The 26,900-nt window shown below is 40.3% G+C and overlaps 1 protein-coding gene across 1 annotated transcript; it reads left to right on the top strand.

Annotated features, from left to right (window-relative positions):
- The first annotated feature begins 284 nt into the window (after positions 1–284).
- Positions 285–24,192, top strand: LIPM (lipase family member M). The gene is made up of 9 exons (XM_037156633.2): positions 285–431; positions 3,337–3,454; positions 12,021–12,219; positions 13,075–13,184; positions 15,525–15,661; positions 15,801–15,947; positions 17,274–17,345; positions 18,832–18,903; positions 23,747–24,192. The coding sequence occupies exons 1-9, from the start codon at positions 285–287 to the stop codon at positions 24,014–24,016; spliced, it is 1,272 nt and encodes a 423-aa protein (XP_037012528.1). The 3' UTR covers positions 24,017–24,192.
- Positions 24,193–26,900: the final 2,708 nt, after the last annotated feature.

Below are 26,900 nucleotides of genomic sequence, written 5' to 3'. Positions count from 1 at the left end.
GCAGTTGCGTCAGAGAAAGTTTCACACACCCTCAAGTTCAAGGGTTGGTAACAGCAAGTTGTGTGAGGGAGTGGGAGGAGCCAGATGCTGTTGGGGCATCCTGGCTGATGTTTCCACCCTAACTTTGTGTTCTTTCGTTCCTACCAACAGAGCTTATTTAATTTGCTCCAGAATTTGGGGATGGAATTACAGCTGGAAAATCTATGTTTTTAAACCTACAGATCCTTCTGACTTCAGCATCAGTTGTTCTATTGCCAGGAAAACATAAATGCAGATGTTGGACCATGTCAAAAATCTTGTCAAGAGAGTGGATTGTTTCGCACAGAACTGAGATGTGGGTCCTGATTCTGGTGGCACACTTGTTCCAAAGGAATGTGGATTCAGTACGCATGCCGACTAAAGATGTGGACCCTGAAGCGTTCATGAATATTGTAAGTTGGGATTTTTCATCATGTTTTGGGGGAAATGAAGTGCCTAGTGTGTTAATGTTTGCATTTGTGTATTACCTGCATTATGTATTGTATTTATGCACGGTGGTGATTTTTGCTAGCAGAGTAGTCACAAATTAATATATTGTACTGGATGGTGCTAAACTGCTAAACAAAGTGAGAATAGACTGGGGTCTCCTCAAACTAACTCAGTATACTTGGGCTGATGACTTAATCCAATGACTTAATCCCTTTGGGCTTCCAACACAATCTACCTTTGTCTTGCATTCATAGATTCATTCTATGAGCAGGGAAATCATTGCAGTATCTTGGGCCAAGCCCAGACCCTCCATATTCCTTTTGTCTGTGCTTTTATTTGTTCTCCTACTTTATCCCATATTAGAAAGGTGTTTCCCCCCTCCTTACCATGAGGGCAGCCACTTCTAGTAGCATCCGGCACCATGTATTCCTATTATCTTATTTTGAACTGGTAACTGTGTTGACAGAAATAAATAAATGAACCCTAGTGATTGCTAGAGAGGGCCTCCTGTGGGTAAAATTAATACATATCTTTATGTATCCCAGATAATTTTTTGGCCTACTTTCAAATCTTGGTTGTGTTTTAATAATATCTGACATATGGGGTAACACCCCATAGCAGATACTGTGATGAAAGCTGCAGAAATGATCATTTCATTTAATCCTCACAGCCCTATTCAGTAAATATGATCAACCCCATTTTTCAAATCAAGAAACTGAAATTAAAGTGATTAAGCAACTTAAATTAGGCCACACCACTGGTAGGTGGTAGAGCTACAGATTTATAAGCAGGCCTGCCCAGTCATATAATTATAACCAGCATGAAACAAACCCTCCCCAGTGAGAAGGAGGAGGGACATGATTGTGTGTAGTGTTCATGATCCACAGATTTGTCATAAAGTTCACTTGCTGTAACACAGCCTTAAGACACTTTTTACAGAAGCTTCTTCTAAATGGATTCTAAAACTCTAACAGATCATAGAAATATTTTGCATCTACGTGATGCCAAATATCAGGTTTCTTTTGATCATTCCAAAGACTGCCTGCCTTTTGGTTTGTCCAGATAGTTAGCAAGCAGTTGTAGCTCCTCAGGAGCCATCCTCTGGCCCTGAGAAGGTCCCGCACAGATTCCTCTGGGCTTCTGGGTGACGGGAATCTCTGCTGCTGCAGGCGGAGCCAGTCTCCCTGAGCCTAGCCCATGGTGTGTGCACAGCACTCGGACCCTGCTGGAGCTCTGGGAGCCCCCAAACTAGCAATCATTGAATTGGATTCTGGCATTGAGCAGTTAAGCATGGGCAGGCAAAGTAAAATAGGAGACTCGTATGGCTGCTGGTATAAATCAAAGAAATGTAGTTCAGAGCCTAAATGGGTTCGACTCTGTATACTGATTTATATGGATATAATCTATCCTATATGTTGGTATAAAATCAACTTCATTTGTGTATTTTCCTAGGAAGTGTTTAACTGAACACCTATTAGACCCTTGCTACTGTGCTATGCACCGAGTTACAGAAAGATCTAAGAATATCACAGGCTTTGCTTTGTAGGGATGACAATCCAGCAGGGAAGAGGGACACTCCTTTACCAATGACTAGAACAGAAAAACCAGAGACAAAAACCAAGTAGGGGACACCTGACCCTGGCAATTTGGGAAAGTTGTTCTGAGAACATTTTTTCTTACCTGAAGTCTGAAAGATAAAAGGAGTTACTTGAACACATGGGGATGATGTTTAATTGTTGTTGTAGCCAATGGCCATTTAGTACCGACTAAATGCCAGGTAGCTCAGTTATGTGCAGCATCTTTCTGTAAAAATTGCGTGGAGTACAAATCACTGGTACACCTAATGCACAAATACACTGAAGAATAGAGATGGGTTAAATAAATTTCCCAAGATCATGTAGCTGGCTTGTGTTTACTGTTAAAGCCAGGATGAAAATTCAAGCAATGGGACCCTAGGGACTTCCTCTTAACTACTGTGTCCTTTGACCTTATATATCGTACTACAAAGGATATTTGGCACCTGGCTTTTTCCTCTTTTCTTCGTTTTAAAGCAGCAGCTGATAGAAATAACTCCCCCCTTCTTTAGATGATTCCAATGGGCAAGAACGGTGAGAATACTTGGGAGATCCCTGCGGCTTCATATTTTCCCGTTTGTACCTATAACAACTGCACAGAATAGGGGTCCTTAACCACGGCTCGTACATAGGCAACAAGAAATCTGAAGCCCCTCAAATTCACTGAGGGATTCTCGACCTAAAAATGTTAAGAACTACTGCTGTGGAGCCTGCGGTTTTAGAGCTGAAAAGGAATTGGGAAAGGCACTGCCCAGGTGTTCTCATAAGGCAAGTGCCCCATTGGCTGCATTGAAATCACGTGGTCCCCAGCTCCACGCAGGCCCGGGAGCCTGTGCGGGGTTCAGGGTCCCGGATGATTGTGACCCACACCCAGGTTTGGAGTCAGTGCTCTGGTCCGGGGTTTCTCAAATGTTAGAGCGCATCAGAATTTCCTAATGAGCTTGTTAAACACAATTCTGGGCCTTATTCTCAGAATTACTGATTCAATAGGTTTGGGGGGAAACCGACAGTTTGTATCTCTAACAAGTAAGTGCCTAAGTGATGCTGATGTTTTGGGTCCAAGCTGGGTACTTGGAAAACCACTGTTCTAATCCGGTCTCCACGCTAGAGATAGAGAAAATGAGAACTGCAGAGGCTTGGCTAATTTTTCGGAGGTAACATGATTAGCTAAAGTAAAGAAAGTAGTTTTATGTTTATGTCTTCCAGCATCAAGAAATCTATTTTTTTACTTTGGGGTAATTGATAATATAGCCTTACAGAACTGATCTCAAAAGAAATTGTGCCTTTTTTGTAGAGTGAAATCATCCGACATCAAGGCTACCCCTGTGAGGAGTATGAAGTTGCCACAGAAGATGGGTATATTCTTTCCGTTAACAGAATTCCTCAAGGCCTCGTGCGACTTAATAAGACAGGTATGGTGTGCCCTGTGTCATCCTGGCACGACATTCTTCCCCAGTCATGGCTTTCTTGTGACTTGAGTGTGTGAAGGGGAGCTGGGGTCACTGGTATTGATGGGGGTCCATCATTCAGGCTAAAAAATGGCCTTTGTTTCCCCCATGTTCTCCATCACCACTACCCCCATCTCCAATGATCTCAAATAAACAGTGTTTACTTTTCAAAAAAGACCTTCAAAAATTCTGTTTCTTGACCTCTGCTAGCACTTAATCAAAACCCTCTTATATAGATATTCTAGAACATCCATTCATGTTCTCTTGAACAGACCAACCCCAGCAGACTCTATAGTCCCCAACCAAATAGCATTTTAAATAGCTAAGATGTTGCCCAGATTCTCACTAAGCTCTTCTTAAGAATATAGTGCACTATATGTACTTTTAAAATCTTAGGTGCATGTTTCCATAGTTCATATAATCTCCCCATTTTTGCATGTGGGATTTTTAGCAATTGCTGGCTTTTATTCATTTTCATTACTTATTAAAGTGTGCCCATTCTTCATCTATGTTTGTCTTCTATTCTCTTTAATACTGAGCTCTATGTTTATAGTAACAACCACATTATCTGTCACGAGTCCAGATGACATAGTTTCTTATAATGTTCTTATATGCCAGGTAGAATGCTAAGCGCTTTATTTGCATTGGTCTCACGTAACTTTCACAATAATTCTAAGGAACTGCCACTCACAGAGAGGTTAAGTAACTTGCCCAGAAAGTCTGTGAAAGTGTCAGCACTTGCTAGTGTGTTGCAAAACCTGAGCTCAAATCAAGATCTATCTGACCATAGCCTATGTTCTTAACTAAGAACAGGAAATGCTGGGCAAATGCTACTGGCCTTCAGTGTAAAGAAGCTCTAGGGTTCTCTTTTATTCTGATTTACACTTGTGCAGCTTTTGGTAAACCAGCTTTTTAAAAATTACCAGCTGCACATAGCTGTGCCTTATATATGTCCAGCGCGCTCTCATCTCGGTGCCTTTGAATTTACAGTTCTCCTTTGGGTAACTTTCATCAGATATCTCCAGTTTGTAATGGCCCTTCTTTTAGACCCTCTCAATCACATTCTTTCCCTGACCACTCTATTCAGTACAGCAACCCCTTGCCACCTATTGAGAGCCAGCACAGTATCCTGCTTAATTTGTCTTGTAACACTTAACTCCACCTGATATGTAGGTATTTGCTTGTTCGTTTACCTGTCTCCTCCCAACCAGACTATAAACTCTTTGAGAACAGGGATTGTATTTATTTTGTTTAAGGCTGTCACCTGTGCCTAAATAAGTGTTAAACATATTATAGGTGCCAATAAGTATATGTGCAATGAATAAACTAATTTTATAGAAATAAATTAATACCGTGGGGACACATAACTTTTCAGTAGCCCCACAAATCCTTGAGGGTAAGCAGGGCATGGCTGTGCCAAGTAATCAGGTAACTTGCAGTTCCTAAGCCCAGGGGAGACTCTTGCAGCTCCTGTTCATGGGAATTTGTTTTCTCACCTCCTGTTTATTTACATTGTACACTCACTGCCAAAGGAATATCTCAGTGTTCAAGGTGTCAACCTTTTTGGTCCACTCAGAGCAGAATACTGCCCTCCAGTGGTTGATATTTTTACTGTAGTTTCCATTGGTCTCTTCAAAGAGGAAATGTCCAGCACTAAAGGAAAGCAAGATTTCTCAACATCTTTAAAAAAAAAAAAAAAAAGGAAAACAAAATTCAGAATGAAAACAACTGAAAGCTGTTCATAAGCTTATGTCTAAATATTTTGAAAAATCTTTTTGTCAGATAATCACTGTTTGCTTCAAAAATTTGTATCAAGAGAGAAAGTAGGCTGAGCCATCCTCAAAAATGACAGCTTTTTAAAGAGTAGCTGTTACACATCCACCTGCCGGCTATAACTTAAATAAAATTCCATGGCTCTAGGGAAACCACAAGCATAGATTACTGCTAGGTAGGGATAAGCTGTCCCCAGCCATGGGAAATGTGCCAAGAATTCCAAAGGAGGGTATTGATCCAGTTTGGTTTGATCACAACATATTGAGGTCACCTCCTTGAGGGCTAAGAGGATGAACTCAGTGACCAGAAATAAAGAAAAACCTATAATAACTCAGTTTCATTCTCCTGGTTATGTACTTTTCCCAGAGGAAAAAATAGGCAAATGAAATGCATAAAGATCTCCCAGATGCTGGATGAGTTTGTTGAAGAAAGACCTCTGTCAAGAGGCTGGAACCAGTTCAATGAGTAATAGTGTTATCATAGGTAGCTAACTAATTATTAATAAGAAAAGGGGAGCAAAGGGAATTAGACATTGAGTTTAATCAACTGGGGAGCGTGAGCCTGTTTGCTTCACCAGGGAGCTACAACTTCACCCCTTAGGGAATTACAGCATTGCTCTGCCAAAGGGATTAACACCCTTCCCTTCCCCCCTCCAGTACTGAGATGGCGGGGAAGGTGCTTGATCCCAGAAGCCTGTCAGTCTATCTAGGGGGGAGGGACCGTCTCAAAAGCCCAGGAAAGCTTAGGAAGTCATTGGTTGTTTTGAAAAAGCACCTCATCCATCACAGACCCAACCTAATATAATCCCAGGGTGACAAAGAAGTTCCCTCTCTTGCTTGTGACCCACACAGCCCCCTTGCACTCACATATCCTCTCTCCATAGCCATGTGGCCCTTAGCCAGTGAAGCCCAATTTCCACCCACAACAGCAGGGTCTACCATCTTGTAAGGGGTCAGGCAGGGTACCTCAATGCTGAATGCACAGTACCCTCAAAACCCTGTGAGGTAGAAGATGTATCATTGTTTTTTTAATTAGTACACTGAAGCTCAGAAAATAACTGCCTTTGAAAATTATAGCACTAATAATACCAGCAGTGAAGCTTTTCTTTACTACAGTTTTCCTCTAAATCAGCTACTGTTGTGTGGTCATTGCATTTATGATCTGACCTGATTCCCATAAGTCCTATCAAGTGCATGATGCTTTTTCCTCTTTAAAGACACAACATTTTATTAATCTTCCAGTATTACTTTCTATTGTCAAAAAATAATGTTCATTCTAACATCTAACATGTTAGAATTTCTGATGCCATTAATCCTTCTTTATCCCCTGCTGATATTGTTATAAATTTTATTTTAATATGATTTCAAATTTATGGAAAGTTTCCAAGAGCTGTGCAAGAAACTAACACATGCTCTTTACCCTGATTTACCAATTGTGAGTTACCTTTTGCTCCCATTTACTTCCTCTCACATTATTTTCTCAAATATCTTTACCATCAAGTTTCAGACATCATGCCCATTAACCCCTAAACATTTCTTAATGTTGGGCAATAAAAATCATTTCCTTTCCTACTGATTTTAGGTTCTCCAGCTGGGGACCTATAACAAAAGACAGATTAACAAGAGAAAAATGAGCGGAGTTTATTAGCACAGGGATCACACATCCACGTGGGAGCATTCAGAGATGAGTGCCTCAAAAGGATGATTAGATTTGGGGGGTCTGTATACGTAACTTGGTAAGGAAACAGGAGAGGGAGAAAGAGCACTTATAGGAAAGCAAATGATTTGGGGGGAACTTAAATGGCCCCTGGGAAAATAGATGGCAGGTGAGATAGTTCATGACTGTGTTTGTCCGGCAGCCTGCTGTGCTACTAATTTCTCCTCCCCTCAGAAGAGAAGATCAGAGCTGCTGCAGGGGAGGGAATTCCTGACAACTGAGTTCTTTAGGGAAGTTCTGTTTTTAGGCAGACAAGGAATTTCCGGAACTCAAATGCCTTCAGCGCAAATTAATTATTCCAAAGTGACATATTTGGAGGAGGTGGGGAAAATATCCTGATCCTCTTCACCATTTATCGAAATTAGGAAACTAATACTGATTGACATTAGCATCTAATCCATAGTCTGCCTTCAAATGTGTTAATTGTGCCAAAACCATTTAAAGCCCCTTTCCAGCCCTATCAATAATCTAATCCGGTATCATTCACCATATCTGGTTGTCTCTTTCTTTGTTTCCTTTCTAAGCTGGAAAGATTCCTCACGTTATCCTTGGTACTTTAGACCTTGACCGGTTTTGGACAGTTATTCTATACAGTGCTCTTCAGTTTGGCTTGTCTCCTATTTCCCCGTAAGGAGACCCAGGGTACACACTTTGGCAGGAGCTCCACAGAGATGCAGCAGCGTCTGCCCCAGTGCAGCAGACTGTGAAGCACACGATGAGGTCCTGTTTCACTGCTGGCGATGTTACCTCACATTTTTGTCTTCACCCAGCTTTACAGATGCATGATTGACAAATCTGTATATATTTAAAGTGTACTATGTGATGATTTGATATTTGTATACATTGTACAATAATTATTTCAGGCTAACATATCCATCACTGTGGGGGTGACTTCCCTCGCAAGTCACCCCCACAGTGATGGATATGTTAGCCTGAAATAATCCCCCCATGTGCCATGGATGAGAGTAAATATAACCGAGACATGATGTGATCTGCTTGGGGAAGGTGTAGCCATTTTCCCTGCTGGGAAAAAGCCATAGGCTGGTGGCCAGTTTCTCAGGGGAGACAAAGGCCAGCAGTGGCCAGTTTCTCTGAGGAGAAAAAGGGCCTTGAGCCCCCCTCCTCCAGTGCCTTTTATTGGGTTCTAATACAAAGGAATAAAGGGCAGCAAGGATCAAACAATAGATAACATTTCAAAGAAATCTGAGGGCTTACTATGAGTCAGTCTGTCAGGAACAGAGTTTTAGGGTTTCTTGCTTGAACCCTTAACATATGAATGAAAGCACTCTTAGCAGAGCAGATTTCACAGGTTTATCAGGAAGTCTTTGTGGTGCCAGATTTTTCCCCAGGACATGCTCTAGCAAGGCAAGGAGCTGCACCTCTCCCCATCAGGTATGCAGGCTTAAGGGGGTTAGAGCCAGGAAGTGCTTCTCCCGGAGAACATGGGGACTCCGGCTATTTCAATACCTGGGGGGTGCAAGAGTCCATTGCTCTGGGTGCAAGAGTCCATTGCTCTTTGTTGCAGCCCCCCACCCCCAGTCCTTCCACGAAGGCCTCCCAAGTGATCGAGTCTGGCTTAGGTTGCCCCCTGCTGTGAGGGGTCTTACCTGTCATTGGCTTCCGACCAATCTCTGGGGCCAGGGAGAGGAACTGAGGCAGCATTTGCTATCAGAGACAGGCATTGTCTCCTGCGGCTGGCACTCCAAAGGTCATCCCTCGCCCTTAGCCACAAGGGGTTGAGACACAATTCCTAGAACCAGGCAGAGTGGTCTACAACACATTACCTCACATACTTTTGTGTGTGTGTGTATGTGTGTGAGAGAGTGCTTAAGATCTACTCTCTTAGCAAATTTCAAATACACAACACAGTATGATTAACTATAGTCACCATGCTATATGTTAGAGCTCCAGAACTTGCTCATCTTATAATGAAGACTTGTATCCTTTGACCAGCATCTCCTCATTGCCTCCACCCATCATTCCCTGGTAACCACTCTTCTACTCACTGTGGCTGTGAATTCAACTTCTTTTTCTCTTATTCCACATATAAGTGGTATCACATGGTGTTTTTCTCTCTCTGTTTGAGTTATCTAGCATAATGCCCTCCAGATTTGTCTATGTAGTTACAAATGGTAGAATTCCCTTCTTTCTTGTGGCCGAGTAATATGTCACTTTATATATAGTATGTATCACATCTTCCTATCCATTTGTTATAGAAGAAGCTCCCAGAAACTCGGTTCTTCTAGCCAACACAGTAAAGAACCACTGATCAGCAAGCCTGCTAGTGTGCAAGCAAAGTTTGTTAGTGCTAACTCCTAATAGAAAAGCTAAAGCAAGGGTGGCCAGAGGCCAGGTGGCTAGAAGCCAGGTAGGTGGCCAAACAGAGAGCAAGTCCTTTGTTCTGAGGACTTACATAGTTGGTGAGATGGGGGTGAGGGAGTTACATATTGATCGATGGGTAAAGGCGGCGCCAGTTCTCCCTCTTGGGTGACGTCACTACCCAAACGTAGTTGTGTGTGTGTGTGTGTGTGTGTGTGTGTGTGTGTGTGTGTTGGGGGGAGCACTGTTAGCCTGGATCCTTATCTTGCTGCAGACTCTATTTGTTCATTTTGCATACAAGATGAGAGGCAGGCAGTTAAGCAAAGTTTTTTTATGGGCTTTTTCTTTTGGGCACTGTAGACCGCCCCCACTTTTCTCCCTTCCAGGCCTTGGTATGAATATACAGTCTCAAGGTTTTCCTTTTCCCAGCTAGTGGAGATGATACAGAGTTTCAAGGGCCCCTCCCACCTGCACTCTCCTGGTTTTGCTATGTTGTTCAGAGTGCTTGGCAGTCTTATGGAACCCGGGCCAGGACTACTGGCCGAGACATGTCTCCCCTTGCTTCTGTGCTGCTGTGTTCAGTTCTTCGTTAGATTGCAATGGTGGGGGCCCTGCCTTCATTTCCCTTCTGGCTGCTCATTCTACCACAACACATTCATCATTTGACAGATGCTTAAGTTGTTTTAATATCTTTGCTATTGTAAATAGTGCTACCATGAATGTGAGAGAGTAGATACCTTTTCAAAACAGTGATGTTGTTTGCCTTGAATTATACCTGGAAGTGGGATTGCTGGAATCGTATAGTAGATTTATTTTCTTTCTTTTTTTTTCTTGAGGAGCCTCCACATTGTGTTCCATAACGGATGCACTAACTTACTTTCCCACTCATAATGTATGAAGATTCCCTTTTCTCCACATCCTCACCGACACTGGTTAGTTAGCCCTTCTTTTTGATAAAAGCCAAGTCTGAGGTGATACCTCCTTGTGGCTTTGATTTGCATTTCCCTCATGAATAGTGATGTTGAGCACCTTTCCTTGTACCAGTTGGCCACTTGTATGTCTTTAGCAAAAATGTTGATTCAGAACCTTTGCCCATTTTTAAATTGGATTTTTTTCTTGCTATTCAGTTGTGTGAGTTTTTTATGTATGTTGGATATTAACCCCTTACCAATACATGGTTTGTAAACATTCCCTTCTGTTTCATAAGTTGCCTTTTCACTCTGTTGATTGTTCCATTTGCCATGTCAGAGCCTTTTAGTTTGATGAAGTGAAAATTGTCTGTTTTTGCTTTTGTTGCCTGTGCTTTTGGTGATATAGCCAAAAAAAAATTGCCAAGACCAATGTCAAATAGCTTTTCCCATATGTTTTATTCTAGGTTTCAGGTCTTAGTCTTTATTTTCAGTCTTTTTTATTTCAGTCTTTAATTCATTTTTGGCTAATTTTCATGAGTGGTGTAAGTTAGGGTATCAGTTCTATTTGGTGATATTAGCTTTGATCACTTTGTAAAGATGGTTTCTGCCCAGTTTTTCTACCATAAAGTTAGTGTTTTTCCTTTTGTAATTAATAAATTTTGTGAGGAGGTACTTTCAAGATATGTAAATATCCTATATCCCTTCCAACTTTAACCACTGATTTTAGCATCCATTCATAATTTTTGTAGTGGCATTATGTTATAAATAAGAGCTTTTACTACCCTCTAATTCTTTCCTTGTTCATTTTTATTGATATCAATATTGTTCATACATTCTCTATTTAATAGGATGTGATTTATTGCTGTCATTATTCATTTTGGTGCTCAAATTTTTCCATATTTAAATATTGGAAGATCCTTCAAGCTGACTTGTGGGTCCTTCTGACATGAATCACCCATAACCATTTAAATCATTACATATATGGCAAAGATACATAAGTGTATGTATTAATATTATAATATCAATCATTATAAATATATGTAATCATATATCATTATATAATGTTATATAATATATGATATATTATATTTCTATTTTATATGATATAGATACACAATATATTGTTTGTTATGTGTATAATGCACAATACTATTATAATATGTATATTATATTTGATATATACACATGTAATGTTTTACACATGTATGCATTTCTATGCATATATAATTATTATATCAATAATTATATAGTGTCTATATAATTATTTCTATTTTAACATAATATACACACATATATAACTTTGTTATATAATAACATAATTACATATTATACATTACAATAATGTAGTAATATATTATATTATTATACATATAAAATGCAAATATATAATAATATAATTTTTATTCTTATTAACCTAGAGTAATTATGATTACTGTAATAACTATCTTAATCATTACATTACACTACCTCCTGGAGCATTCCTAATATCCTCCCAGGTGCTTAGACAAGTCTACTAACAATAACTACACAAAAACAACAATGGGAGTTGAACTTTGATTCTTTTTCAGTTCCAGGCATTGTGCCATCTGTTCCTTGTACACTATTCTATTTAATTATAATTATAACAAAAATTCTGCTTTTCTGATGAGGAAGTCAGAAACACAAAGGTTAAGTAACTGGCTGAGATAAGCTAGCAAGAAGCTGAATCAGCGGTTGAACGCAGGTCTGTCTGACCTGAAAGCCTTTGCATGTTACAGGATACCGAGGAAGGTAGGGAACATTTCCCACCGACGAAATTCTGTTTTTTGTAGGCTCCAGGCCTGTGGTGTTACTGCAGCATGGCCTGCTTGGAGACGCCAGCAACTGGATTTCCAACCTGCCCAACAACAGCCTGGGCTTCATCCTGGCAGACGCCGGGTTTGACGTGTGGATGGGGAACAGCCGGGGCAACACCTGGTCTCGGAAACACAAGACCCTCTCCACAGACCAAGATGAGTTCTGGGCTTTCAGGTATTTGAAAATCTTGAGAGTGGAGATGGACATGGATGTCTTTGGAAGAGATGGGTAAACAATTATGGCTTCTAGTGTTTGGGTGATTTACTTTGGTTGGCTCATCAGTATGCTATGTGATATGCTTTGATTGTCTTAATTGACTAGTGATTCTTTGAGGGAAGTAGTAGGGAAAATTTGGTACCCTAAGTAAAAGACTGGGTATGCTGAATGGCGTGAGAATGGTGACTGGTGTCAGGTGATTAAGACCAGTACAAGAGAAATTTATGTCCATTTTCTTACAGATGCATGTCCTGGGACTAACTCTTCTTTGAGTTATGACAAGGATCAGTATCCCCAAGAGGAGATCAGACATGAAAGACATAAGAAAACTATTAAGCCTTAGGGACTATTAGTTCAACTAACACATCTCTGACACTCTTACAAAAGGTTTTTAATATTTTTATTTAAATTACCTGTGGACATTCATCCTGCTCTTTATCCAATTAATCAGAGAAGTGCTTCATAGCATCTTTAATACTTTCCATATAAATGAATTTGCATGACCCTGTGTTGTTCTGCTAACAGAATAACAGGATACCTCTACCCGGAGGTGGATTGGGTGCTCAGTGCATAGGCACTGAAGATGATCATTGCTCTATAACATCTGCAGAAATAGCAGTTCGCTAACAACCTGGGACTCCAGAGGCACCCGTGCATCACGGGCTTGACGCAAGTCCATTCCTAGTGTTGTGAGGGGCACAGTAACAAGCATTTGGGGCTGACAATGCAAGGGTATGTTTGTAAGCCTCGGGGACTGTTTTTATTTGTTTCTGATTATAACTTTTCATATAACTTTGTCTTTTCCTCTTGTAGTTATGATGAGATGGCTAGGTTTGACCTTCCTGCAGTCATAAACTTTATTTTGCAGAAAACGGGCCAGGAAAAGATCTATTATGTCGGCTATTCACAGGGCACCACTATGGGTAGGTTCAAAGGAAAGCAGGTTTGTATACTCAGAAGAAACGTGAGCATATGGTGAACAACTGTGCCTGGGGTCAGTCCTCTCACACTTCACTCATCTAACCTTACCCTCTTCAGTGCCTCTAAGAGCTACAGGAAACAGAAATGGAATTGAGGGAGGCTTCTGGCATGGTAGGTAGAGCGAGGGCTTTGTAAGCAGAAAGCTGAGTATTCAAATACTGGGCTCTACCACCTCTTAGGTAAATGTCATTGAGCAAGTTATTTTACTCCTCTGGCCTCAGTTTCCTCATCTATAAAATGTGGATAGTAGTTCCCTCTTAGGTGTGTTAGAGGTGATGGACTGTTCAATATGATGGTTTATATAAGCTCTGCAAAGACAGGGGTTTTATCTAAAACAGCTGTGAAGACAGTTCCTGGCACTCAGTCTGCACTCAATAAACACATTGAATGAGTTCAGTGTCTGGCATGTAATAGGCAAATAATAAACACTAAGCGGTGTCACACTATAAACAGAACAGGTGGGGGAATTTATTCAAATCTCTTTTTTTTCCTTCTAATGCCAATGTCTGCCATTGCATGCTTGTGTCCTCTTGTTTTTGATGAATTTGTGAGAAATCTTAACTCATGATCCTAGAGAATGCAGATCACCTACTTGGGAAAATGGGTGTAGAGGCTGGCTATCCTGGCTTTATGTCCGACAGAGTCAACACGAAAAACGTACTTGGCTTAGATTAGAACGAAGGAAGATCAGGAGAGGCACAGTGTGTGCCTTGAGGAAAAGGCTCTCTATTTCTGGAGAGGGATGAGAGGAGCTCCGTACCTTCACCCTGAGCCAAACCCAGAGGTGAAGGACAGGGTAAGGGAGACTGAGGAAACAGGGGAGCGCTCACTCACAGGAACTCCGGGCACAAGTTCAGTTCATTCATTTTTACTTGGTGCTCTCTAGTGCATGAAAAGACACAGTTTCCTTTCTGGATTTTTTAATAACATTAACTGATCCTAGTGATGCTATGTCTCACCGTGTACTTCATAGAAAGAAAGTTAAAGTATTATGCCTGCTCTATTTTCCAGAGGTCTTAAAAATTTTTGCTCCATACTCAAACTGTTCAATGTGACATGAAGAAAAAGATGGTAGTGATGAAGCTAAATGTGACTCTGAGAAGAAGGAGGGGCAAAAAAGCATAAGATTACTCTATTAGTCAAGCACACTGCTATTAATATGGAGAACTCAAACTTGCTTTACGTAAGAAGTACTGATGGGAGAAGTTATATAGAGTTCTCAGATTTTGACATTTGAGGAAAGTTCTATATCGTCAGAATTACACTAGAATATAGTCATGTATTTTAAAGTATTCTCAACCCAGTCCTACTGATGGTACAGTTGGGAGAGCATGTGCTAATACCAGGTCACTCTTCTGCCTGCCTTTGCACATGGCTGGCAAACCTAATACAGGAAGAGAAAACAAGGGAAGGAATCAGTCTTTCTTAATACTTACCTGCTGGGGATTGGACAGAAGTCATGTAATTCCAAGGGGTGTTTTTTTTTCCTACTGAGCCTCCCTCCCTAGAACCCACAAGCATCAGCTTAGACAGAGAGAGTACAAGCTCTTCTGAAGTAGACATAGAGTATTTCAAATATAATGGCCACGCCCTGGCTTTTTCCAACAGCCTTTTTCTCCCAAGGGCTTCACAGAGAGTATCCCTGCACAGTGGTAATTTGGGGAATTTGGCTCTATTTTATTGGTATAGAAACTGAGGCATAAACTGACTTAATTAGCATCCCATACCAAGTTTATGGTGAAAATAATAGTTGGAATCCAGCTCACTAGACCACTTGTCTACTACATTAACTTACAGTTTGGGTTCCAGAAAAAAGCAAGTGTCAAAGAAAATGGGGAAAATCCTGCTATACCCATTCTGTCATAGAACATGCTTGTTATCAGTAAACAAGGCAAATTCTCATTTCTTTCACTGTAGAGATTTATTAAAATACCTAATAAAACTTTAAGAATGAAATGAAGTAAGGACAAGGGACAAAGTATCTAGCATATGGTTACCTCTCAATATATAAATATTCTCAAAGTCCATATTATTGGACTCAACACTTTAATTCAGTAATTTGATGAGAACCTACTACTGAACACCCAATAAGCCAGAAGTCAGAGGGCACACTAAGGAGTTTTTGCTGCTGTTGTTTTTCCCCCTCCAGCCACTTACAATTTTCTGGGAAAGTGAAGACATAATCACAAGTAATTACTGAAATAGTTTGGCAAAAGTAAAATAAGCATTTTATGAGTTCCGAGATATTCGATATCCACACTGACCTATCCCTTCTCTTGCAGGCTTTATTGCATTTTCCACCATGCCAGAGCTGGCTCAGAAAGTAAAAATGTATTTTGCCTTAGCACCAATAGCTACTATTAAACATGCAAAAAGCCCTGGGACCAAATTCCTGTTGCTGCCTGATATGATGATCAAGGTATGTGACACCTCAGAAAATGTCTTGTCTACGTACAGGAGTTGTCCTGCACGATAAGGAAAGGTTTATACTTTTTGGTTAGAGTCGCTTCTTTTGGATTGTAATGTAATGACTACTATTTTGTTTCATATCTTGACAGGGATTATTTGGTAGGAAAGAATTTCTGTACCAGACCAGATTTTTCCGCCAGTTTTATATTTACCTTTGTGGCCAGATGATTATTGATCAGATTTGTAGCAATATCATTTTACTTCTGGGAGGATTTAACACACAAAACATGAACATGGTAAGTGGAAATCTAGCAAATTCACTGTTCTTAAAGCAAAGCTATTAGTCTTACTCCCTGAGGATGAGGTATTGCCAATGAACACTTAGAGAAATGTAATCTTAGTAATTATATTTTCTCCATGTTATACTAATATGCAGGAAATGGTTTAACATGGGTTGAGGTCAGGTTAACATAAAGGCATTGCTAGATATTAACTTCACAGGTTATAGATGGAAGAAATAATGAAAACAGCTTCATACAGTGAATTAGCAGATGGATAAAAGTGATTAGAATCCAGTAGTCAAAAGAGAGAACAACGATGCATCATCCACCTCCTCTTTCTACTTGGGTCCTTCTGGTTTGTAGTTTAAGCCCTTCAGGAGGGTGTCTGGGAGTTTCCATGTGGCTTAGGCACAGCCACCAGTTGGCTGGTGTCTCAGGGTGGCTTCCCAGGAAGGACACTCAGAGATGGAGATTAGTGGGCAGAGCGGTTCAGGGTTATGCTCTTGGGGTAACACCTAGAGAAGGGAATGAAACAGGGTTGGGCAGATGGGGTGGGGTGGGGGGAGCTCTGACGCTCTTTTAACGGGAAAACATTAATGGGAAGCTGGGTTGATCCTACAGGGATTTGTGAAGATGGGATGACCCGTCAGTGCTGTCCCAAGTGAGGGTGAGAGAGCTGGGTTTTTATACCCCCACATCGACTGGTCATTCAATGCAGACAATGCCAATAGTAGCTGACACATTGAGCAAGACAGCACTCTACACCTGGGACAATTCCCCAAGGAGTCCCCACTGCTACCAGCCAGCAGCAGCCCTGGCAGTTGGAAGAACACATCTTTAATTCCTGTAGATTCTTTTCCTTCTTCTTTTAAATAATAAGAGTAATAGCTACCATATGATAAGCATCTATTATGTGTCAGGCTAAATTATTCCTCATAACAATCCTATGAGACAGATATTCTCAATAGTCCCACTATTCAGATAGTATCCTGAGATTTTAGTGGATTAAATAACTCCTAAATCCACCTAAAAATTCAGTGATAGAGCCAGGATTTGAATTCAGGCTAATTCTAGAGTTTTCACCCTTAATTACTGTAGTAAAGATTCTTTTATAAAAGAGGTCATATATCTAATGAGAAGGTATCCTCCGATGAAAAATATAGGGGCCCAAGAATACATTTAGTAGTGATTTTATTTATGTGTACATACTACTGTTTTTAGATCACTGCTGATCAGTTAATGTTTCCATTTCTGAGTCTGATACCAGGAGATTTGACCTTGACAAGGTGCATATTTTGTGAATTTCTCCGTGTCCCACAAACTAACCATGCTTTGTTACAGAGCCGAGCAAATGTGTATGTTGCTCATTCTCCTGCTGGAACATCTGTGCAGAATATCCTACACTGGAGCCAGGTAAGACTGCTGATTTGCAATTTTTCCTAAGTAAGCGTCTTTGTGCAGTTTGTCTGAGATACTTGAAGAATGTCCTTGACATCCAGGAGTTATTTTACATTTATGTCAAGATGCAATGTGATCACCCCGGCTGGTGTGGCTCAGTGGATTGAGTGCCAGCCTGCAAACCAAAAGGTCACTGGCTCCATTCTCCATCAGGACGTATGCCTGGGTTGCTGGCTAGGTCCCCAGTTGGAAGGTTGTGAGAAGCAGTTGATCAATGAATCTCTCACACCTCAAGTTTCTCTCCTCTTTCTCCCTCCCTTCTTCTGTCTCTAAAAATAAATAAAATCTTCTTTAAAAAAATATGAACAAATAAACAAAGTCTTTTTTAAAAAAAGATGTGATCTAGAACATGGAAACTTTTCAGGAGATGGAAGGAAAGGATTGGCACAAGGACATCTTCAGTTGACCTGAAAAGTGCGGATTCAGGTGGTCCCAGTGAGACCTTTCTCTGTCTCCAGCCACTTCAAAATGAGGCAGGAGAATATAATTTTTGGCTCCTCCACCAGCTCGGTCAAATAGCTACAAAATACTAAGGCAAGACCTAGTTACCCAAAGAGGTTTCACAGGAAGGAAAGACTATACCTGTTACACAGGAGGGAAAGTCTTGGTTACAAGTCACATGAACTAAAGAAGGCAGAGCTGAACTAAGACATTCAAACTGATTCGAGGGCAATGTGAATGCTAATTATTCTTTCACAAATGAAGAAGCACTGAACCTAAGAATACTGCTCATTCTAGATGATACAGTAGAGTGATCCTGATTGATTGTGGAAATAAAGATGAAAATTAGGAGAGAGCTAGAGCATAACTAACCTTAGATTCTCATCTATTAAAAATACCACTATGTTAAAAAAAAAACAAGAGGACTATAACTCAAGCAGAGTTTTAAGAAGTAGTGATATTTATAAATCTTGAATATGGTTTTATCTGTCTTTCTAGCAATTTAGAGTCTAGTGAAATTGATCTTGTAAGGTCATTGTTATATTTGTGTGTGAGTGTGTGTGTGTGTGTGTGAGAGAGAGAGAGAGAGAGAGAGAGTGTGTGTGTGTGTGTGTGTGTGTGTGTGTGTTTGATTTTATAACTGTGAACTGGGTTGAGTGTTGGTCACATTCTCCCAGAGTCACCAGAGGGAGCTTTTCCTTTGTAGCCTGCAGAGCGTAGCAGAATACCCATCTAGGTACACGTTGATGGGATGCTCTTGCTGGAGTTGTATAACATGGTGACAGTGTTTCTGCAGTACATCCATTTTTCTCCCTGAATGGGTCTTATTCTTGCCTTTGTACCTTCCTGAAGATTATCCCAATGCTGACAGGAAGCTCAGCCTCAACCTTTGCTCTCTGCTTCCCCCACAACTGCAGACTTGGTAGCACACTTCCATCCCTCCTCCCACTCTTATCCAGCAATACATTTGAATGCCATGTGAATTGTTGTCTCCTTTTAGGTGGCAAATTCTGGGGAACTCCAGGCATTTGACTGGGGAAGTGAGACCAAAAATCTGGAGAAAGGCAATCAGGTAAGAAAATCAACATTCAACCTTTTAAATTGCACAACAAAAAAGTTATAATGGCAGTTTATGAGATGGGAATAAAATACAAGAAAGTGAGTGGAAAATAATAGTTCGGGTGTGACTCCATTTGCAAATGGATAAGTTCACAGCTTAGCAAGAGGCGTGCTGCTTTTACAATGGAGTAGGAGAGCTTCTTTGAAAGGCTGCTTCCATGAAGGGGAGGCACTGGGCTTTTCAGGAGCAAGATAAGGTAAACTTAGTGAAGGGAAGAGTGTGCTCTGTGGCCGCTATTACTAGAATCCTTTTTGGACCCAAACCCAAAAATACACCAATGTAGGGTATATTTAGCAGGGGCGAGGTTGTCTTTATGGTACAATACAAAAAGCATTAATTTGTGGTTGCCAGAGACAAGGTTGAGGGGTTGGAGGTGGGGAATGGGTGAAGGGGGTCAAAAGGTAATATAAATGTTATAAGATATAATGTACAGATAGTACTATAGTTAATAACACTGTATTGTATATTTGAAAGTTCCTGAGAGTAGATATTAAAAGTTCTTATTACATGCAAAACAAAATTGTAACTATATGTGGTGATGTTAACTAATTCACTGTGGTAATCATCTCACATTATAATTCAATCTTATATGTAATTTTAAAAACTTGCTGCATAAAAAAAGACCATTAACTGGCCGGTGAGGATTCCTTCATTAGTCTTACCTTGACCTATAAACTCATGTGATCGTGGGTAGGCTGCTTTGACACTTAGGCCTAAATCTTTTTTAACTCTAAAAATTATTGGGCTAGATTATTCTGGTCCAAAATTATTGGACCAGAGCTCTCCCTGGTCACATTTATAATGATTCTGTAATTTGCAAGTAAAAGTATTTTTACTATATTTTTCTATTACATTACCTAGGAAACTGTATAGCCAATGCTATAGAATAAAATTAAAAATAAGTGTATAGAATCAGAATTGGATATTATACTGCTCTGAGCATAAAAATCTTCGCTGCAGACTATTGGTGAGCTTGTTGGTGAATGTAAACAAACATTGACTGTACACATTTAAATCTGGAGGGAGCTGAATAGACACAGGTAAATCTTTAATAGTCTCATAGCATCTCTTAACATCTCTTAACATCTCTTTCTGTACATCAATCTAGATAGAAAAGGCTAGGAAATTAAAGACTGTGTAGTGCCCAGGAATAGCAAACTCCCCATCAACGGTATCTGCTCTTGTTTTTTTTTAGATCTGTCTTAGCTATTTTCTAAAATATTGTGTTGGCCAAAAATCCATTATGTTTTTTCCATAAAATAAAAGACATATTTTTTTATTTTCACCAATAACTTTATTAGTTTGGATATTTCAAGTATGTCGGCTATCTCCTGCTATTGGCTTCTAGTAGGTAGAGGTCAGAGGTTCTGCTAAACATATTCCAATGCATAAGACAGCCCCACAGCAAAGAACTATTTGGTCAAAATGTCAATAGTACCAAGAAACTTCACACACCACTTTTGATATGGTCAATCAGTCCCAGCACTTTCTCCACACTGCACAAATATTTTGAGTTTCAGCTGCATTTTTGCCTTCCTTGATATCATAAAGCATAATATGCCAAAAGAGGTGTGTATTTTCTTTCATTTTCAATATTAAAATGGTTGCACAAAAATTCCCCAATTTTGATGTTTTTCCTAAAATGCAAATGCTTATATGACAGCTGTCACAGTACAATCTCACTAAATTGTTTTGCATGAAGTTAAAGACAACTAAGTGACTTTTCCACTCAAGATGGAGGTGTAGGAAAACATGCTTTGCCTCTGCACACAACTACAGCAAAAATTACAACTACACTACAAAATAAATATCACCCAGATTCATCAGAAAATTGTATGTAAGTCCAACAACCAAGAATTTAAAGAAGCCACATGCATCTAGACAAGTAGGAGAGGGAGGATGCAGAGAGGTGTGGCGAGGTGTGGAGAGGTGCAGAGAGGCAATGGAATGGGCAATTTCACATCCATTTGTGGTAGATAAATATTGGGAGGGATACTCAGGAGCAAGCAATCCCAGCCCCAGACCAGACCACCCAGCCCAGGGTTCCAGGGCCAGGAAGATAAGTCTCCATAACTTCTGGCAGTAAAAACATGTGGGGGTCGGAATGGCAGAGGAAACTGTGGGATTCTCAAGAGACTGCTCTTAATGGGCCTGCAATGGACTTAGGACTTACATAGATCCCCCCCTCTGGGATTCAGCACCAAGGCAACAGCTGGAAGGGCACAAGTGGCATATGGGGAGAAGGGGAAAAAGTCAGATGACTGGCAATAGCATGAGTGCTGGAGAAAGCTTCCTCCCAGGCAATCTCAAGAGGCCAGGCAGTGGCATTGTCCCCTCTCTGAACCCTCCCCTACACAGCAGTAAAATAGGTTGTCCCACCCTTGCAATTACCTAAAACTCTACTCCAGACAACATACATGGCCTATTTCCCACAATACGCCATGCTACTAAGACAGGGAGTCAAAGCAGCTCTATCTAATACATAGAAACAAACAGGGAGGCTGCCAAATTGAAGAGGCAAAGAAATATGGCCCAAATTAAAAAAACAGAACACAACTCTAGGAAAAGAACTAAATGAAATGGAGATAAGCAACCTATCAGATGCAGAATTCAAAACACTGGTTATCAGGATGCTCAAAGAACTCATTGAGTATGGCAACAGCATAAAAAAGATCCAGGCAGAAATGAAGATTGCATTAAGTGAAATAAAGAAAAATCTACAGGGAACTAAAAGGGAAAGAAAACACATTCAATCAGAACAGCAAGAAGAAAAAAGAATTTTAAAAATGAGGATAGAATAAGAAGCCTCTGGGACATCTCCAAATACACCAACATCCAAATCTTAGGGGTGCCAGAAGGAGAAGAGGAAGAGCAAGAAATTGAAAACTTACATGAAAAAATAACAAAAGAAAAATTCTCTAATTTGGTGAAGGAAATAGACACACAAGTCCAGGAAGCAGAGTCCCATACAAGTTGGACCCAAAAAGGACCACACCAAAACACATCATAATTAAAATGCCAAAGGTTAAAGATAAAGAGAGAATCTTACAACCAGCAAAAGAAAAGGAGACAATTACCTACAGAGGAGTTCCCATATAACTATCAGCTGATTTCTCAAAAGATACTTTGCAGGCAAGAAGGGACTGGCGAGAATTATTCAAAGTGTTAAAAAGCAAGAGCCTAGAACCTAGATTACTCTCTCTAGCAAAGCCATGATTTAGAATGGAGGGGCAGAAAAAGTGCTTCCCAGACAAGATAAAACTAAAGAAATTCATCATCACCGAGCTCTTATTATATGAAATGTTAAAGGGAACTATATAAGAAAAAGATCAAAACTATGAACATTAAATGCTAACAAATGTACAACTATCATCAACTGAATCTTAAAAAAAACAAACTAAGCAAACAAGAAGAACAGGAACAGAATCAAAGATATATCACATGCTTGACTCCACTAGCTGGGAATCTCCATCTGGTTCCAAGCCACTGCATTAACATAACGAAAGACACGTTTATGGCACTCATTATTTAGTAAAATCCAAGGGTGCTTTCTGGGGGCTGGGAGGGTAGTGACTAAAACAATAGAAATTTATTCTTTCACAATTCTGGAGGCCAGAAGTCAAAAGTCAAGGTTTAGGCAGGGTTGGTTTCTTTTGGAGCCTCTGAGATTGTCCCATGCCTCTCTCCTAGCTTCTGGTGGTTGCTTGTCGCTCTTGGTGTGTCTTGTTTTGTAGATGCATCACTCTAATCCCTCCACTTCTGCCTACATCTTCACATGACTTTCTCCTCTGTCTTCCACCCTTGCCTTTGAAAAACACTTGTCATTTGATTTAGGGCTACTCAAACCAATGATGATCTCATCTCAACGTCCTTCACTCAAGGTTTTAGGAGCTCTGTTCCAAAAATGGGGATGAAGAACAATAATATATTTTTTTATTTCAAATTGCACCATAGTCTGTAACTCCTAATTTTTAGAAAGTCACAAAGTGAAACAAGGACTGCCTAGATTGAAACTTTGGCTCCAGAGTGGATCTTCTAAGTAAAAAATGGGCCTCAACATTTCTGTGGAAAAGATCTGGGTGCTGATTAACTTCAAGGGCTCAGTCAGCCAGTCTGATTTCATAGCACTGCTTGAGTAAGAGGTGTTCTCAAGAATTACGAAACCTAGACACCCTTCTTTGGGTGATAGCAGACTAGAGCAGGGATCTAATTCATACTTGCTCTTGATTCAAACTCCCTGAGTCCCAGTACCATTGACTTCCCCACATTTTTGGAGATGGTCAAGCTGGACTTATTCAAGGGTTTTCTGTTATCATAGAAAATCTCTATAAAGACTGAGAGCAAAGACCTTCTCAGTAGGGTCCATTCTCTTGCCGTTCTCTGTAAAATATTTCTAACTCTGTCCTCATGAAATGTTTGTGAGATTATCTTTTAAAGACAATTTATGTGTTAAATATTTATTACTAGGAAAAAGAGAATTGGATATGAATAGTTAAAGTGCTAGGCAGTTTACATATTTTCACATTTAACCTAGTCAGGTTACAGATGAAGAAACTAAGGTTCAATGAGGTTAAGTAATTTCACAGATGAAGAAACTGAGGTTCAGTGAGGTTAAGTAATTTTACCTTCAGGTAAGTGCTCTAACAGAAACTCTAAATGCACATCTGTTTGGCTCCAATTCCCTTGCATTTTTCCATCAAAACACATGGCATATTTAGTATGTTCATTTGAAATGTAAATTATGTGCTTGGAAGTCCAAATGTGATCTACAGTTAACAATATTCTTCTTTTCTAGCCAAGTCCTGTGAGGTACAGAGTTAGAGACATGACGGTCCCCACAGCAATGTGGACTGGAGGTCAGGACTGGCTTTCAAACCCAGATGATGTGAAAACACTGCTCTCTGAAGTGAACAACCTCATCTACCACAAGAACATTCCCGAATGGGCGCACGTGGATTTCATCTGGGGTTTGGATGCACCTCATCGTCTGTATAACGAAATCATACATCTGATGAAGCAGGAGGAGACCAGCCTTTCCCAGGGAATGTGCAGGGTCAGACTCTGAAGCACCAAATACTGACATGTCTTCTGAAAAACCTCATGGACGATGGTGCTGGGGTCCACGAACAAAGGATTTTAAGGATTTCCAGAACTGGAAACCTATGGTATCAATAGAAGGGAAGTAGAGAAGGGAGGGCAGAAAATATTACATATTCCTTCAAATCTCTTGCATTTGGTACTAAAACTGACAGTGAATTTTATTTTTAGTTAGCTCAACTACTCATTGGCTAAGTATAGGTTTCATGTGCTATTCATACAGGGCCCAGCGGAAGTAAGGCCTGCTTGAATGTGGCTCATAGGGTAATACTGTAAGTATAACAATTCGTAGTTTTAATTTGAACATTTCACCTAAAATGTCTTACGGCGTGCCTGAGTATGATATTATTATGTTATAGAATTACCTGCTTATGATTTTGTAATAAGAGATTTTATAATAAAAAGGGCATTATTTGTGCCAGACTCTGTATATTCTACCATATCGAAGGATAAGATTTATACAAATCAGTTAGACATTCTCTATGTTATTCAGGTAAACTTCCCTAAAATTTGTTATTTATTTTTCTATAAACCATATTTTTGAAACAATAAACTAAAATGAAAAATTGGGATGAGTCTTTTTTATTAAATATTTTACTTATTTATTTTTAGAGAAAGAAGAAGGGAGGGAGAAAGAGAAGAAAACAGCAATGTGTGAGAGATACATCGATTGGTTGTTTGGCTCTCATACGCCCCCAACTAGGGTCGTGCCCAGGAACCCAGGCATGTGCCCTGAATAGGAATTGAACTACTGAACTTTCAGGGCACAGGCTGCCATTCAATCCACTAAGCCATACCTGCCAGGGCAAGACAAGAATCTTGAATCTCTGGACTGTTAATAAATAAACTAGATATTTTCACCTTATTTCCACAGAGACAACGCTACCTCAGAAAGCCAAGCTGTTATAACAAACAAACAAATAAATTCATTGTATAGCATGGACAAAATATTACATTTTAAGCACCTTCAAAAGCGCCAGGTTTTACAGCTGAGTCTCAGAGGAGATACTTTTGTGGAATTATTACGAGTTTTTCAGTAAGTGCATTTGCACTGCATAAAGCATGTGTGTGTGTTTCAGTACCTAAATACTAGTCCAAGCTTGTTTGAGAGTTGGCTTGGAGACCTATTATCCAGAAATGTCTGACCAGCTTCCTGCCTCCAAAAATTAAAAGCTGGAAAGAAAATTGTGAAATGTCATGAGCAAAATAAAACAGTTGTATATTTTATCCTTTGATCTTGACAAAGTTACTGTTGGGAAATTCCTCAGCTCATTCTCAACTCTGGTTTTCTTTCACTTTTCACACAGTTTCAAAGATGACAGATATAATTATATGAGTAATAGTACAACTATGAAAAACTCTGGAACCAATAGCACAATTTTGAAAACTTCTGACTTGAAGGTATACTGGTGTGTGTCAAAGGTATATTTATGTGTGAAGTTACTTTTTTTTTAGCACCTGGTCACTCAGTACAATCTGACTAGATCTTACATAATTTATTAAGAGACATTTAAAAGCTTCAGAATCTGTATCTATACCCTACTATTCCTATCACAAAATAAGCGCCTTAAGGCCCAACATTCCTGGATTTGATTTTGATTAGAACTTTGTTCTGCTCAAGGATGGCAGATCTTTTATTCATAGGCATATTTGTTACCACACATACTGTGGCTTAGTTTATGTCTAAAGATATTTATGATTTGACTTCCAGTCAAGATGGCAGCATAGGGAAACATGGCTCACCTCTCCCATAACCACATCAAAATTACAACTAGAATATAAAACAACCATAACTCAGGACCATCATAAAATGGGTTGAATGAACACCTGACAACTATGGAATTAAAGAAACCATATCCAATCAGACTGGTAGGAGGGATAGAGATGCAGAACAGGAAGGTCCCACAAGCATGTGTGGTGGGTAAAAATTCGTGAGGGATATCTCAGGAGAAATGACTCTGAGCCCCACACCAGGCCCCCCAGCCCAGGGTTCCAGTGCCATGAAGAAAATTCCCCAAAACTTCTGGCTGTAAAAATGAATGGGGATTGAGTGGAAGAAACTGCAATAGACCCAAGTGATTCCTCTTAACCCACACATGGACTCACTCAGACTCACTCCCTCTGAGCTCCAGCACCACAGTAACAGTTTGAAAGGCACCAGTGGCACAAAGGGAGAAGCTGAAGTATCTGGCATAAAAGCAAAAGCTGGAGGATAGCTTTCTCCCAGACAGAAAGGGGGGCAGAGGCCATTGTCCCTTTTTTGAGCCCTCCTCCAACAGAGCCACAGAGCCAGCAAGCTGGTGCCATATCAGGGACTCCATCAACCTGGAGAATACGGTTTGCCCCCAGTGTTTGCCTAGAGATCCCCAGAGACTCAGTCCCACCCAACTTATGGGTCCACCCAAACTGCTTTTCCATATTAATGGCTGGTCTTGGCTCATGCTTCACAACTTCCTAAATCCCCTCAAACATTCAAGAGCCGACCTCAGTGAGCCCTCAGCCCCCATACCTCTTGCTAAGTGACCCCAGGCACAGCACTAGCAGCAACCAGCCTAGATTAACAGCTTGGCTTAACATGGGAATCTCTAAGACCAGTACAAGTAGCAGCCATCTCAGATTGCTTTATTGCTCAGGCAGGATGACTCTGGGCAAAACACAGGTGGGGGCTGACCTTGGTCTGCACCGCCCAGGAAATTCTAGCGCTTGCATACCCAGAGGATAGCTACAAACCATGCTGGAGCACCACCACCCTGCCCCTGCACAGATGGTCCTCCACAGAGGGTACAGGTTGGTGATCGGTGGCCACAGCCAGTCCTTACAGCTGACTAGCCTGGGTAAATTGACCTGCCAAC

This window comes from Artibeus jamaicensis, unplaced genomic scaffold (genome assembly GCF_021234435.1).
Source record: "Artibeus jamaicensis isolate MK-2021 breed Jamaican fruit bat unplaced genomic scaffold, CSHL_Jam_final contig_332, whole genome shotgun sequence".
NCBI classification, from domain to species: Eukaryota; Metazoa; Chordata; class Mammalia; order Chiroptera; family Phyllostomidae; genus Artibeus; species Artibeus jamaicensis.
The sequence above is the reverse complement of the archived record's forward strand: the minus strand, read 5'-3'. Positions and strand labels throughout refer to the sequence as shown.

Bases quoted from the DNA above. Each gene is read 5' to 3' on its own strand.
- LIPM (XM_037156633.2), top strand. From the start codon at position 285: ATGTCAAAAATCTTGTCAAGAGAGTGGATTGTTTCGCACAGAACTGAG. The intron at 13,185-15,524 runs GTAGGTTCAAAG...CTTCTCTTGCAG, and splicing joins TTCACAGGGCACCACTATGG to GCTTTATTGCATTTTCCACC. The intron at 15,948-17,273 runs GTAAGTGGAAAT...GCTTTGTTACAG, and splicing joins ACACACAAAACATGAACATG to AGCCGAGCAAATGTGTATGT.